Source organism: Pipistrellus kuhlii, unplaced genomic scaffold (assembly GCF_014108245.1).
Source record: "Pipistrellus kuhlii isolate mPipKuh1 unplaced genomic scaffold, mPipKuh1.p scaffold_m20_p_5, whole genome shotgun sequence".
Classification (NCBI taxonomy): Eukaryota; Metazoa; Chordata; class Mammalia; order Chiroptera; family Vespertilionidae; genus Pipistrellus; species Pipistrellus kuhlii.
In genome coordinates, this window is record NW_023425551.1 from 70350565 (window position 1) to 70365527 (window position 14963).

Here is a 14963-nt window from a genome sequence, read left to right on the forward strand (position 1 = left end):
CCCCAACAGTGGCTTTTCACCTAGATTGTGTTTACATTTTATAGGGAACATTCTTTAGTATTGTTTTTGAACTTGATCCCCCTCCTCCCCACTACCCAATGCTTCGCCCTTTAAATTGCCTTTGGGAATGTTTTTTTACATTATTTTGATTTTCTTGGAAACCAGAGGGTTGCCACCAGGCTAGTGGGAAAAGCTCCGGTTTTAGATAACTGGTCTGCTGCTGAGGCCTTAGGAAAATAACTTTCCCCAGTGTCTCTTAAGAGAAAAGGACATTGCCACCTGTTCCTCTCAGCTGGGTTTCAGCCCCGGGAACCGTTTCTCCAGCTTTGTAGCTCACATGGTTTAACTGTTAAACTTTGGGATTGGAAGAGCTCTTAGAGGTCCCTCTAGTGCAGGGGGAGTGAACCTTCCTTCAAAGGAATTCTTACTTGGAAATCGTTAGCAAATTGGTAGGTCGAGCTGCATTATTGGAACAGAGGTAAAGGGGTGTTGAAGGGGGGGACTTAGAGTCCTACCCTTCTGTCCTTGCCCCCACTCCCCCTCCAGACCCAGGGGCAGCCCTGAGAAAAGTGTTTGGAATTGTGTGATCTGGAGTCCAATTTGGAAACCATTGGGGTTTTCCTCTTTCTTCTTCCATAGGCAACTGTTCCCCACATCCAGCTGATCTGACCTCTCACGTCTGTTCCCTTCTCTTTCCACGACTTCCACCCCAGTCCACGTCAAACCCCCCCCCCTTCCCCGTGGCTTTCACCTTCTCAGTGGATTTTCTCATCTGGGCTCTGCCCACACCATTTTCTCTGTCCTCTTTGCAACCAGATAACTTTTTTAAAATTTTTATTCACAAGTGTGATTATATGCCTCTGTCGCCAACCTCCAGTATAAACAGACAGTGACTTCTCATTGCATTTTGGGTTAGAATCAAACTGTGGAGCCACTCCGAGTTTAACTATGGCCCCCGTGTTGCATCTGGAAGTAGAGCCACATGAGCTTTTTAGTTCCTGAGCTGACCTTCTCTGCTTCAGACTTCTGCTCAGAGACTCTCTCTGCCAAATCCCCCACCTCTCCCCTGTTCAGACTTAAGTTCTGTTTCCATCCTCCGGAAACACCCCAAAACATTTCTCTAGTATCTCTGAGCCACAAAGTGCCTGTCAAACCCCTTCTCATTGGACTCTATTTCTTCTTCTCGGCAGTAATCTCAATCTAATTATGTCATTACTGATGTATTGTAATTAGTTGTTTCCGTCTGTCTTCCTTTAGAAGGTAAACACTGTAAAGCCTGGGATAGAGTGTGAAAGGTCCTTGTACACACATGGTAGATCTTCAAGAAATATTTGTCCAGTGCACTTACAGCACTGAATTTGTGCACAAGGTTCAGGTCTGGTGTTCAGCCCAGGTGAGGCTGCAAGGCCTGTTTTCTGTTCAATCTATTTGTGGGAGCTGGAATTGCCTCTTGTAGCATGGTCGTCTTTTAGAGCCACATCATCTTAAGTGGGTTACCTAGTAGGGTGCAGTTTAAAGAGCCCCGAGTTTTGTTGAATTAGAAACTTGATCAGTTATTTTAAATGAACAAAGAACTGGAAAATCTACTGCATGAGTGGAGAAGCGTGTGGGTGCAGTGAGATTTGGAGGTTTGCTCTGAATCCTGCTCGAGGGACTTCCAGTAACTCAGTAATCAGGGGACTAATGCAGAACCTAGTAGTGGCATCCCTTCCTGTAGATTTAGAAGCGTGTTTACATCTTTCCAACTTTCTGAATGCTGCAGTTCTCTAGTGTGGTTTTTGCACTGAGAAACTAGATAGGAAGGAACGTGGAGACGTACAGAGCAGAGCCTCTTTTGCAACCTCTTGGGTTGGGATTCTTATCGTTGGGGAGATGGGACAAGATTTGTCTTCATGTACTTGGCAGGTGGCACTGGGGATCCACACGATAGTAATGAGTTTTCTTTCCTCAGTCTGATGCATCTACTATGTTTAGAAGAGGGTGTCTGGGCTGATTTTGCAAAAACAAGGAGAGAGAGAAAAAAAAGCCAGAAGTACAAAGGGATGCTACTACAGAATTTATTATCAAGCAGGTTACTTTTCTCCAGAGACCAAGATGAAGTTAAAACTCTTACCAAAACAATCAACTACTATCCTTTGTTGGGTGTGTGTGTGTGTGTGTCAGATGAAAGAAAAGATGAATATATTCTTTTAAACTGAAATTTTGTTTTCAATATTTTCATTTAACTGAAGGCAGCTTGGGGGCAGGGTAAAGCACTGTAAGGTTGATACTTTTGGTTCAGTGTATGGGACAATGCTCCAATCACCTGAGCCACACCTGCTAGGTATTTACTTCTTTATTTATTTTAAATCCTCACCGGAGGATATTTTCCCATTGATTTTTAGAGAGAGAGGGAAAGAGAGAGAAATATTGATGTGAGAGAAACACATCGATTGGTTGCCTCCTGCCCATGCCCTGACCAGGGCCTGGGCGAGGAGGAGCCTGCAACTGAGGAACAACTGAGTAACATGCCCTTGACTGAAATCGAACCTGTGACCCTTTCGTCCACAGGCCGACCCTTTTATCCACTGAGCCAAACCGGCTAGAGCTATATGGCATTTTTAATACAAGCTACAGAGTGCTTTTATGTCCATATTCTCAGTGGATTTTTGTAATTGAGAGGTGCTGTCAGCTTCATTTTACACATGGAAGAAAAGGAAGCTGAGGCAAAAGTCAGACAAGGAAACCAAAGCTTCCCAGCTAGAAGGTCAGGTGCTGGTGGAGAATTGGCATCTTTCTTTCTCTCTCTCTGTTCTGTAGCAGCCTGCTTTTAGGAGGCTACTGTACCCATCAGATCTTTACTAGGAGTGATAATGGTGGTGGTGGGATTGTTCCATCTTTTATTCTCAGTTCCTTTATAACACCTTCGTGGTTTTTGTTCCTCCCCCTGCCCCGTTTTATTTCTTTCAGCTTGGATTCCTCAGCACCACCTCTGCTCAGCCGGAACAGAAGGACTCAAGTCTCATTGGCAAATATCACCACGTTGACCGCGCCACCGGCCAGGTGCTAACCTGCGACAAGTGTCCGGCAGGAACCTATGTGTCTGAGCACTGTACCAACACGAGCCTGCGCGTCTGCAGCAGCTGCCCCAGGGGGACCTTTACCAGGCATGAGAATGGCATAGAGAAATGCCATGACTGTAGCCAGCCATGCCCCTGGCCAATGATTGAGAAATTACCTTGTGCTGCCTTGACTGACCGAGAATGCACTTGCCCACCTGGCATGTTCCAGTTCAATGCTACCTGCGCTCCCCACACGGTGTGTCCTGTGGGCTGGGGTGTGCGGAAGAAAGGGACAGAGACCGAGGACGTGCGGTGTAAGCAGTGTGCTCGGGGTACCTTCTCTGATGTGCCTTCTAGTGTGATGAAATGCAAAGCATACACAGACTGTCTGGCTCAGAACCTGGTGGTGATCAAGCCAGGCACCAAGGTGGCAGACAACGTCTGTGGCACACCCCCGACCTTCTCCAGTACAACCTCGCCTTCCCCTGGCCCAGCCATCTTTTCACGCCTTGAGCACATGGAATCTCATGAAGTCCCTTCCTCCACGTATGTTTCCCAAGGTAACTTAACCTCCTGCGTTATTTATTTGAGAAGGGCTCTGAGCCCAGTGAAGGTACTGGCAATAATGGGCTTGTGCCAAGAATGGTTTCACCATTTCGTATATCCCTTGATGAAGTGGCTTGCATTTGTGGCTAATTAAATCTAGCTTCTTTGGGATCTTTTAGAAACATTTAGACTCAGAAGGTTGCACTTAAGGGGATCGGATATCTAAAAACTAGGTCACATCAGGCTAGCAAATAAGAGCCTAGTAAAACAAGGACAGCATGTGGCCTTATGTATGTCACTGAACTTCTTCTGGCCTTGGTTTCAAACTCCTCAAGTACTAGTAAGTGAGTGATTTAGATATTTAAGGTCTCTCTCCAATGAAGTTTTCCAACCCAGTCAATCCTGGGTTGATACAGCCAGAGGTAAGAAGGAGGGAGAAGGGAAGAAAATACCATGGCATGTGGAGGGGAGGGACGAGTGTTGGATCCAAGGAGGGGAAAATAAGTTAGAAGCTTCAGGAAACAAGCAAATGTGTATTACACCAGAGGTAACTAGCTAGCATTCACATCTGGAAAATAATGTGTATTTTTTTTCAAATGACTCCAACTTGATCTTCTTCATGGGGTATCACTATTTTTCTCAGAATTCCTTTAGAATCTCGGGCAGACTATAAAATTTAGTCTTTATTCTCCAATCCTTTTTGACTGAATTTAATTTTCATTGAGATGATAGCCCGCTTGACTTGTGCTTCCTAGTGTCCTCAGGTGCGATGGTACTTGACCTTGATCATAACCTTGTGAGGAGGGCCTTACAGCTGCCATTTTGAAAGAAAGAAATGGACTCATATGACCTGACCAGGTTTTCTCAGGGTCTGATACAGGACAGGTCCTATTTCTCGGGACTCAAAATCTCTGGCTCTCATAACTCGTTAATAGAGACAACTTGTGGAAGCTTCTCTTAAAGAAGTTCACTAACCTGGCCATGCCCATGCCAGTGATTGAGAAATACGTTCATAGAAGGTACTAAGGAAGTCCTGCCTTATTTTACTCACTGACCTATCTCACCAAAACTTCCTTTCACTGATCAAACTTGGATTTGAGTTTGAGCTCTTTTCTTACCTTAGTCATATCCTCGTATTTACAATTGCATTATGACATAATCAAGAGTTGGGAGATGAGGTAAAAAGGAATTAAAGGACAAAGGGATTAAATTTGAACTAGTTCTCTGAATAGTCAGAACAGTTGAGAGTCGACTAAAGCTCTGAATATATGTATGTGTCAGCTCAGGGTGTGAAACACAGGAGTCGCAGCTGTGAAGGCCAAATGTTGGATCCCTGAGAATGTCCTTGGTTATGGCAAGAGGAAGTAAATGAATTTAGCTGTTATTTTTCATTTTTACCTTCCACGTAAAGATGCTTTTAAGATCTTTATGAAAACGTGCAATACAACTCATTCTTAAATGCCAAAGGTCATCTCTTCTTTAATTATCTGCCTGGTTTGGAGATAAGCAGGAAGAGGACGGAATATGTAGAACCCCAAATATAGAAAAACTCACCTCCCTTCTTTACTCATTTTTTTTTTTTTTTTCTAGGCATGAACTCAACAGAATTCAACTTCTCTGCCTCTGTTAGACCAAAGGAACTGAGTGGCTTCCACGAAGAGACAGTCCCCAACAACACAAGGTGGGAGGAAGGTGTGAACAAGACCCTCCCAAACCTCCAGGTCGTGGACCACCAGCAAGGCTCCCACCACAGACACATCCTGAAGCTGCTGCCACCCATGGAGGCCACGGGGGGCGAGAAGTCCAGCACGCCCATCAAAGGCATCAAGAGGGGTCATCCCAGACAGAACCCGCACAAGCATTTTGACATTAATGAACATCTTCCCTGGATGATAGTGCTTTTCCTGCTGCTGGTGCTTGTGGTGATAGTGGTGTGCAGTATCCGGAAAAGCTCAAGGACTCTAAAAAAGGGGCCCCGGCAGGATCCCAGCGCCATTGTGGAAAAGGCGGGGCTGAAGAAATCCATTGCCCCAACCCAGACCCGGGAGAAATGGATCTACTACTGCAATGGCCACGGTGAGCTTTCTTTTCTTCTCCTTGCCTCTCTTCCCGGAGTCCCTGTGGTCTGGAGGAGTGGGGAGTGCTATGCTTCTGGAATGCCTTTTGTACACCTCGTGCTATTTGATCCAGGTGTGCTATGAGAAATGAGGTGGTCAGCATTTGATGCACTGTGTTCAGAGAGAATAAACCACTCAGCCCTTTTCTCCCCTGGCACATTTAAAGGGGCATGTCGCAGAATGAGAGATGTGAGAGGGACGTTTAGGGACTTTGTTCAGCCTTGCCATTGAACATGGGAGGAGACTGAGTTCAGAGAGGTTTGGCTGCATCCTTATTTATTTATTTATTTATTTATTTATTTATTATGGTATCACAATTGTCCTCATTTCCCCATTCCCACTCTAAACCCCTCCCCACATATGCTCCCACCCTCCTGTTGTCTGTGACCGCTGGCTAGGCCCATATGCATGCATACAAGTCCTTTGGTTGCTCTCTCCCCCTTTCCCCCACCCTTCCCTACCATCCCTCTGAGGTTTGAGAGTCTGATCGATGCTTCCCTGTCTCTGGGTCTGTTTTTGTTCATCAGTTTATGTTGCTCATTATTTCCCCTAGATGTGTGACATCATGTGCTATAAGAAATACACTTGTAAGAACCGAGAATGAGACCAGCCATAATGGTTATGCTGAGAGGCAAATGAATCAGTCTGTAGTGAGTTTCTTTCTGGGCCAACAGTTCTTTTGAGTCCCAATTTCAATGTCAAACAGTTCCTTGTGTGTAGATGTCAGCAATGATATTTCAGTTCTAGATGGTGGACAAATGGTGGTGATGCAGGTCTGACCATCTCTGGTTTGGTCCGGGGCATCCTTCAAGGTATATTTTGACCAAAATCGAATCTGGGACCCTTGAGTCTGCAGGTAGACGCTCTATCAACTGAGTCAAACCAGTTAGGGTTTGGCTGCATACTTGACCCAGGCTGGTTGTTTGTTCAGGACAGATGGGACTGACTCCATGACTCCGGACTAGTGGGGCTCTCACTTTTTTTTCACTACCGGGCTGCTAAGAAAAGGAAAAAGAACTTGTCCTACATTTGTCTTTTAGAACCTCAACCTTGCTTCTAGATCTCTCTACGTTTTGCCCATGTACTTTTCTCCTCCTATTTTTAGGATCCCATTCTACCAGGATAGGAAGAGCTTTTTAGATTACAGACACTCAGAGCTTAATATGTTGGTGAGCATTTGAGGCTGGGTTTCCCATCTTCTACAGAGTAGTAGAGGTGTGTGTTGACACAGGCTGGAATATTTGTTTTTCCTTTTTTGAAGGCCAGAAATAGCTTACAGAAGTTGTCCCAGGAGCTGTTTGAGGTGAGAAGGCAGTTTTCAGACGGTGGCAGTAATTTCCCTTTCTGTAAATCCTAAAATGAGATTTCAGCCTGTAATTTTGATAATTCTAGTCAGGTGCCTTTTTGCCCCTTAAAGGTAGCTTAATTTTCTAAAAAAAGCAGTTTGGCCTTTTGTATTGAGTCTTAAAACTCTGTTTATGCCTTTTGTTCCAGCAGTTCCATTTTCATTAATCTATTTTAACCAGAAATATTAAAAAAAGAAAAAAGAAAAAAAAGATTTAAGCAAAAAGATCTTAAACTTTTAACTAAGCATTATGTATAATAAGTTGAAATTGGAAACAAAAGGACAGTTTTAAGGAAATGACTTAAGTAAATGATGGCTTATCTGTAATATGAAATGTATTGACATTGAAGATTTTATGAATTTTTTGACTGATGACAGGAAAACTACAGTAGGTTAAAGAAAAGAAAAAACAACCCAGACTACACAATTCATATAACACAATCCCAGTTCCCTTAAAGCGATGAAATACAGACTGAAAGAAAATAGGCTAGAATGACAGTGATGTTCTTTAAGTTTGATGAAATTAATGTGCAGATCTTTTTTTCTTCTTTGTTAGTTTTCCTTTCCCCAAATTTTCTAAAATAAGCATATACTACTTTTATAATCAGAAATTAGAGAAAGTGAAAAAAACAACAATAGTAACTTATTTTGCTTCCCTTTGCTAATTTGTGTGAATGAGCAAATCAAGGGAAAATCAAACTGAGGCAAACCCCCTCCTGGGGACAGAGCCTGCCCTGACTTGAAGGAGACTACCCCTTGCTGGCAACCCAGGTGGGGAAGGAAAGCTTCAATCCTCCCCTGTTTTTTAATAAAATTCTTTTTATTTGGACGTAATTTCAAATTTATGGAAAAATTGCAAGAGTAGTACAAAGAATACCTGTATACCCATGCCCAGGTCACCCTATTGTTAATATTTTGCCCTTTTGCATTATGTGCTCTCTTTATATTAAAAATAGATTTTATAAATTATAAAATATGTATAATACAGAATAGTTTATTATATAATATAACATATAATATGCAATATTTTGTGTATACACACACATGTGTACATCCAGAAAATGTTTCTGTACTATATCCTGGCCCTTTGTGCCTACAAACTTCAGTGCGTATTTCCAAACAATAGGATATTCTCTTTAAGAAAAATAGTAGTTTTCAACCTCAAAAAATGTAACATGAATATAATATTGTAACTTACCATCCATATTCTGATATTCTCAGTCAGTCCAGTGAAGGCTTCATAGATAGCATACATTTTTTTTTTTCTCCTGGTATAGAATCTGGTCCAGGACCAAGTATTTCATTAAATTGCTCTTTAAGTGATCAGACCTTGTTTTGATATGTTTAATAAGTAGAGAATACCCTGTTGGATTATGTAAGTATTTGAAACTCTCCTTTCCTTATTTACCTCATTAAAGGAATGGCTCCATTTCTTTGGTAGTTGAATTTATGGATTAGGGTTTGGTGCCATCTGTAGTTTCAGGATCCACTGGGGGTCTTGGAATGTATCCTCCAAGGAGAAGAAGGATTACTGTGGCCTCATTCAAGTGTATCTATCTTTTCCAATAGTTTAACCCCCGGTTTTTCCATTGGGATGTTCATATTTAGGATGCTTTTCTAAATGAGGTCTATTTTTTCCCCAAATTTCTGTTCAGAAAGGTTTAACTAAGTAAAATCCCATTACAAAGAGAGGTTCTGTTTAATAAAAACCATCTCAGGTGCTTAGAGAGGCCTCTAGAAACAATATCTTCTTGTTCTGATTGCAGTGAGTTCTGGGCAGCAGATAATCCTGTGTAAGATCTTTTTCTGGTCCTTGTCCATTTACACTAGATTGTTTGTGAGGATGAGATAAAATTGCCTAGCCCAGGGTGCTCTCCATAAGAGGTCAGGTAAGACCTCACTTACGCCTGCCCTACTTAAGCAGACCATGCCGTGCTCCTGAGTGCCATATAGACCCTCAGCACTCTGAAGCTAAGCCATTGCTTTCCGTCTTCCTCTACAAGAACCTAGCTGGGTTGGCTCAGTGAATCAGCCTGTGGACTGAAGGGTTTCGGCTTGGATTCTGGTCAACGGCATGTACATTGGTTGCAGGCTCAATCCCAGCCTGGTCGGGCGCATGCAGGAGGCAACCAATCAATGTGTCTCTTTCACATCAATGTTTTTCTCTCTCTGTCTCTCCCTGTCCTTTCCACTCTTTCTAAAAATCAATGGAAAAATATCCTTGGATAAGGATTTAAAAAAAAGAAGAAAAAAAGAACCTCTTTATTTGGCTCTATTCACCCCACTTGCCTTCCAAGGATGTATGGTTTTTAAAGTTGAACTCCACAAAACTGCAGTACTACTTTCATGGAGTCCAGGTGTTGGAGACACCTTATGTGGCTAGGAGGATGGAGGACTGAGAATGCTGTGTGCTTCTTTCCTTCATGAAGTCAGAGTAATTCAATGTTTGGTAAATTAGGGTTGGACTGTGGTTTCTTGCAGTGTGTCTATCTTCAGCAACAGGCATCAGAAGTCTCTTCAGAATCCCCCCCCCACACACAATTTTGAGAATACATTTTATTAGAACTGGAGACAGTGAAACAAGGCAGGGCCTAGAATAGAAGAAGCAAAAGGACAGAGCCTAGGTGGGCTGCTTTGGCTCAACACAGATGTTATAGGAAAGAAATGAGCTAAGGTGGGGCTGTTTTAGCTCACTGGAACATCAGAGAAAAGAGGTCTTGGAGGTAGGTTTGGGGGTTAGTGAGGGACGAGCTGCTGCTGCCCATTGCTCCTCGGGCTGCAGGTCTCATTGGGTCTCGTAGAATTTAGGAGATGCATACCTAAGAGGGAATAAAGACATGGGTGTGATCCTGGGAGAGAGTGCGCCCAGAAATTTTATACACAAATCTTTTATTTATGAGTTGTTGTTTTTTTTTTTTTTACTAGATTCAGGTGTCATTAGGTTGTAAATCTATGTTAATGCTCAATTTGTTATGCTTTTGTTATTTAAATAATACTTTATTTCCTTTTGAAGTATAATCCCAACATTATACTAAGTGGGTAAGTGGGATCCAGCATGTTCAACTTTATTTAAAATTAAGGTTAATGTGGGTTCACATTAATTGGGAGGTTACATGGAAAACAGTATATTTTGTCTGATCTTGTTTGTCACCTAAAACACAAAAGTAAAGATAGTGAAACTTAGTCCATGCACAGCTGGCCATACAATGTACTGAGAAAGTCTCAAGTGATCTCAAAACAGTTACTTTCTTATAATTATGCAAGACACAGAGCTGTGGTCCAGTCCCAGCTGGGAACGGGGATGGCCGAGCACAGAACCAACTGCTGTTCTCTTACTGCTGTTTCTAATACGGGTTCTTCCTAGTGGCCTTCCCTTCCTTTCTTCCTCTTCTCCTCCCTTCCTTCCCCACTTCTCTCTCTTCCCCCCTCTCTCCTTTGACTGATGATTTGGAAAAACTAAGACCTTGGGTGTCTGAAGAGAGGTTTGAAAAGCAGGTGAGGAGTGGAAATTGCCCTGAAAATACTTGTGGAGGAAGTTCTGCAAGGTGATAGAGGGAGTGAAAAATGGACAGTATCTCTGCTCAATAGTTATTTCCTTTTTCTTTCAGACTTCAGGTTATGAAGAAAAATGGGGTGAGACAAAGAATTGGATTATTTAGGTTTAACTGGCTTAGTTCCTAATTAGCATATTCTTAGTCCTGAACCTTAGGGAGACAGTAAGCATTTGACTGGTACAGAAATCCCTTCTGGTGTAGTTACTCCAAGTACATGAGATACAAAGATAGCATCTTCTTTAAATGAGCTGCAAGAGGGCAGCTGGTGCACTTTCTCCAGCAGATGCTCTGTATCTGCAGCAGCAGAAGGGCAGTGGTCTCCTTCTATAAAACTATATTCTAAGAGTCTATTTCTTAATTCCTCCAGCTTGTTCTGTCTTCTACCGTTTAACTGTGTGCATGTAGTTTGTCTCCCTGCAGTGCTTAGGAGCTCTTAGAAGACAATGGGTCTTGTGTGTGCTCTATACTGGGCCAATAGCACAGGGCTCAAGGAGGAGCGGTCTCAGACTGTGCTAACATATATGGCTATCCCATGAGTTATTACATTTAAAACTAAAATGAACTAAACTTAAAAATCCAGGTTTCTTGATTGAATCGGCCACAGCTTCAGTGCTCAGTAGCCACATGTTGCTAATAGTTACCATATTGGACAGGACAGGTACAGGCCATTTCCATCATCGAAAGTCTTGTTGGATAGCGCTGGTCTAGAGCACTTGTGACTTACCCACTTCCCTATTCAAGGATGGGTTGTTTTCAAGCCATTGACTTAATTGGCGAATGGAGGTTGGTGGGGAGACATATTCCAAAAAAGCAACCAAGCCTCAGAAAGTCAGGGTTAATAATACTTCCCTAAGCCCCAGAGGCAGCACACTACAGCGAGAGATGAGGGCTGATGAGTCAGGTTGGCCTGGGGTTTGAATATCAGCCCTCGCTCTGTGACGGTGCCAAGCTACTGAACCTCTCCTCAGTTTTGTCATCTGCAGTGTGGACGTAACTCTTATCTATCTCATGGGGTTGTTCGTGAACATTGACTCAGATCAGAGGTAGCATTGGTAAAGCTTCCTTTTCTTTTTCTCTCTCCACAGGAAGGTCAGGAGTTAAGCCATGCTGAAGATTTCATGTTGAGCGGAGGTCAGGGCAGAGGGACAACTAGATCTAATTTTCAACCAAGTAGAAACCCATTAAGGATCAAATTTAATGAGCCATATGGACCAGGAGAAATGGCTACAGAGTAAACATCTGCAGCTAGAATTTTGGCCATAAAATGCCTTCAAGGCCGATTGACCAGTACAAAAGGAACTGGAAAATGACAGTGTGGCACATGTAGTCTGATAGTCAACATTCTACAGGGTGAAAGGAAGGAACGAGGCTCACCTGGCCTGGTCCTGTAGGGTGAGGAGTAGCTGTTGGTAGAATGGGGTAAGAGGAGGGGTGTAGCGTTGGCTGGGAGAGGGAAGCTGTGTAAAGGGAAGGACCCTGTGGGCCTGGCTTGCTCAGCTGTACCAGGAAGTTCGTGGATTCAGCTATGTCTAATGTCTCTCCCTCTATTCTAAAAGCCTGTCCTAAGGTGATGCAAAAATGGAAATGGGAAGTTGAAAACAACCCACAACCCAACCCTTCCCATTTTTTCTCAAGCTTGAAAGACAAAGTATTTGTACTGACCTGCTGGCGTGGTGGTTGAACCTCTGATTTGCATAACTTTGATACCCTAATCTATATGTAAAGACTGCTCTTAGGGGAAACAGTGCTGATGAAGAACCAGGCTATTATTTGCTTAGAGCACTTATCTAAAAGATTCAGACACTGTCCTTGAACCAAGTTCTGTTATAGACCCTGAGTTCCTGGTAGTATATATTTTATTTCTTCCTGTCCCCTATCCACAGCTCATTGCTCAAAGCAAAATAGGACATAACCTCACTTTACCTAGCAAACAAACAGCGACGCATCCCTTCGCATCTGTTGTCTGTAGGTTTTGCTCAGTAACAATCTCATTCTGTTCCGTCCTTATGAATTCCCACAACAGGCTCAGGAAAAACGCTTCCATTCCTCCTGAATTGTGGCTTCTCTTTAAAGATTGGTCAAGTGTGGGGAGAACTGGTCTTTATTGAGGGTTGTGATGGAAATGCATCTTCCAGGTTCACAACTCTGCAGACTTTGTCCTCTTTCCAGAGTATGTAGTAGATGTAATCCAATTGTAGGAGTGGAGTGTGATTGTTTTTTGTGTAAACATACAAAAAATTTTTGTGTGAAAACCCCTAAAACCCTGAGGTTGCTGTGGTTGGTTAGGTTTCTGAAAGCTGTGCCCTAGATATATTTGAACAATATCAACATGCTCTTCAATCAGGTTTCAGGAATGACGTAAGAAAACATTTCTTCTAAATGGATTAAAACTCCAGTATTCAGTAAGCAGAAATGAAGAACAGATGAAGTGTGTCAGGAATTCGACAATAAGTAATTCTGAAGTAAGGTTGTGGGGTGTTTGCTGCTGTTGGCATAGATCACAAGCTGATTTGGGGATGCAAAGATGACAGAAACTGTGATTACTAATATATTTTTCTAACAGAAGAAAGATTTCTGTTACCATGAAATTTTCATTGTTTACGTTTCTTTATCAAAGTCTTAATACCATGTTTTGCTATATCTTGTTCTCACCATTTTATAAAGATTAATGTCATTTTCTTAACCTATGAGGTAGACCTCTATCATTGCCATTTTATAGATGGGGAAACTGAGGCACAGAAAGTAACTTGCCCAAGGTTACACAGCTAGAAAGTGGCAGTATAGGTTTTAAACTTGGGCTCTCGTTTACCTTTGATTCTTAGAATCTTGATTTATAAAAAATCGGAATTTTCATTTTTCTAGGTTAGAAATTTTCAGGTTTCTGTTGTTGATTTCTTTTATTTATTTATTTATTTATTTATTTATTTGTTTGTTTGTTTGTTTATTTATTTTTACCATACTCAGTCAAGAAAAATTTATTTTCCTTCATAACAAACCCCAGCTTGTTCTGAAATGAAGCAACTGCAATATAGTCATCAATAAGAAGTTTTCCTCTGTAGAGGTCGCTCTGACTTCCAACCTTTTTATCTGGGATTGCTTGAAAAGGAAACATTCTAAATTCAGATATCCAATGGCTAAAGTGTCTGATGGCTATTAAAAAAAAAAGGGGGGGGGGCTGTTTCAGTAAGTCAGAGTACTGGAGCCCTGCTCATCTGAACTCACATCTGTTGAACTTGGGTTTTCTCAGCACCAGGCAGAGCAGCAGCTGCAACCAAAGAAGCCGTCCTCCCTTCACCTGAAGCCTCCCTGACTAAAAATTCCAGACAGTCAGCCTGTCTCAGCCCAAGTTTCCTATGGGAAGTAGCCTTGAAGTGTAAACACCAGGAAGCCAGGCTGAAGGGAGCAGATTATTTTCTTTAAGAGGCTGCTGTGTCCCAGCGCTGCACCCCCAGGGCTGTCCCGGCCACAGTTGCTTTACAGCGGAAGGAATAGGCGGGCAGTTTTTGCCCACACCCCTCACCTCCGCCTTTGCATCCCTCATGCCACTTCCAGCAGACAGCACCTTTCTGTTTAAACCTCTCCGGATGTTTGAGGATTCTAAAGCACACAGAACCGTTGCAGGGGAAAAGCTTCTTGCTGTAGCTTAAAAAGCATAATCTGAAGACAAAGTAGCTGTCCTCCCCAGACCTCCCACTGATGACTTCTTCCTCTAGGCTTTAGAAGAAAGGTATTTATTTTTTAAATGAATGTTTTATACTTTATTGAGGAGCCTTTGAATTTAAGCTATTCCGTTTATTGAAAAATAAATCAGCATTTCCCCCACACAAGTCTAAAATACAAATAGTAAAAAAAAAATCCTTAAAAATTAGTGCCCTTGAATCAACCTGGTCAGGCATTGTGTAAGCAGATTTTGCAGAGGATGAGGAATTAATTGCTAGACATCTATTGGTCATTCTTTACGACCGATTAGTTGTAAGCATTGCAGTATTCCACATATTAGGTGTGTTGATTATAATGTTGAGTTTTTGTTTTTTTTTTTAAATAGGTGGATTCAAGTTTATAAATTTAAAAAATGACTCAGCAAATCTAAGATGCCATTGATTGTGAGACATACCATTTTTTACGTACCACTATGGAAAAAACCCCACTGCCACCAAGCTGTGGAAAGGTGTTCCTTAAAATATGTCTTGAGGTGTTTTAGAGTCAGCGAAAGATACATTTTAGCCACAATCTTGCCCTTTTCCATAGAGTCTGACAACAGGATTTTAACTGTGTTGTTCAGATCTCGGGTTTCCTCTACCAGGCCCATTGGCAGCATTTGGCACCTTCATCTTCCTAAACCCTTTCTTCCCTTGGCCTG

General features: G+C 42.3%; 1 protein-coding gene across 3 annotated transcripts in view; it reads left to right on the forward strand.

Annotated features, from left to right (window-relative positions):
* The window catches only part of TNFRSF21 (TNF receptor superfamily member 21), a 72794-nt gene that overhangs the window by 22325 nt on the left and 35506 nt on the right, over positions 1-14963 (forward strand). For all 3 annotated transcript variants that reach the window (XM_045573295.1, XM_036413850.2, XM_036413849.2), the window contains 2 exons: positions 2950-3601; positions 5178-5663. In XM_045573295.1, coding sequence (XP_045429251.1) covers positions 2950-3601; positions 5178-5663 — 1138 coding nt within the window. The remainder of the gene's footprint in view (positions 1-2949; positions 3602-5177; positions 5664-14963) is intronic.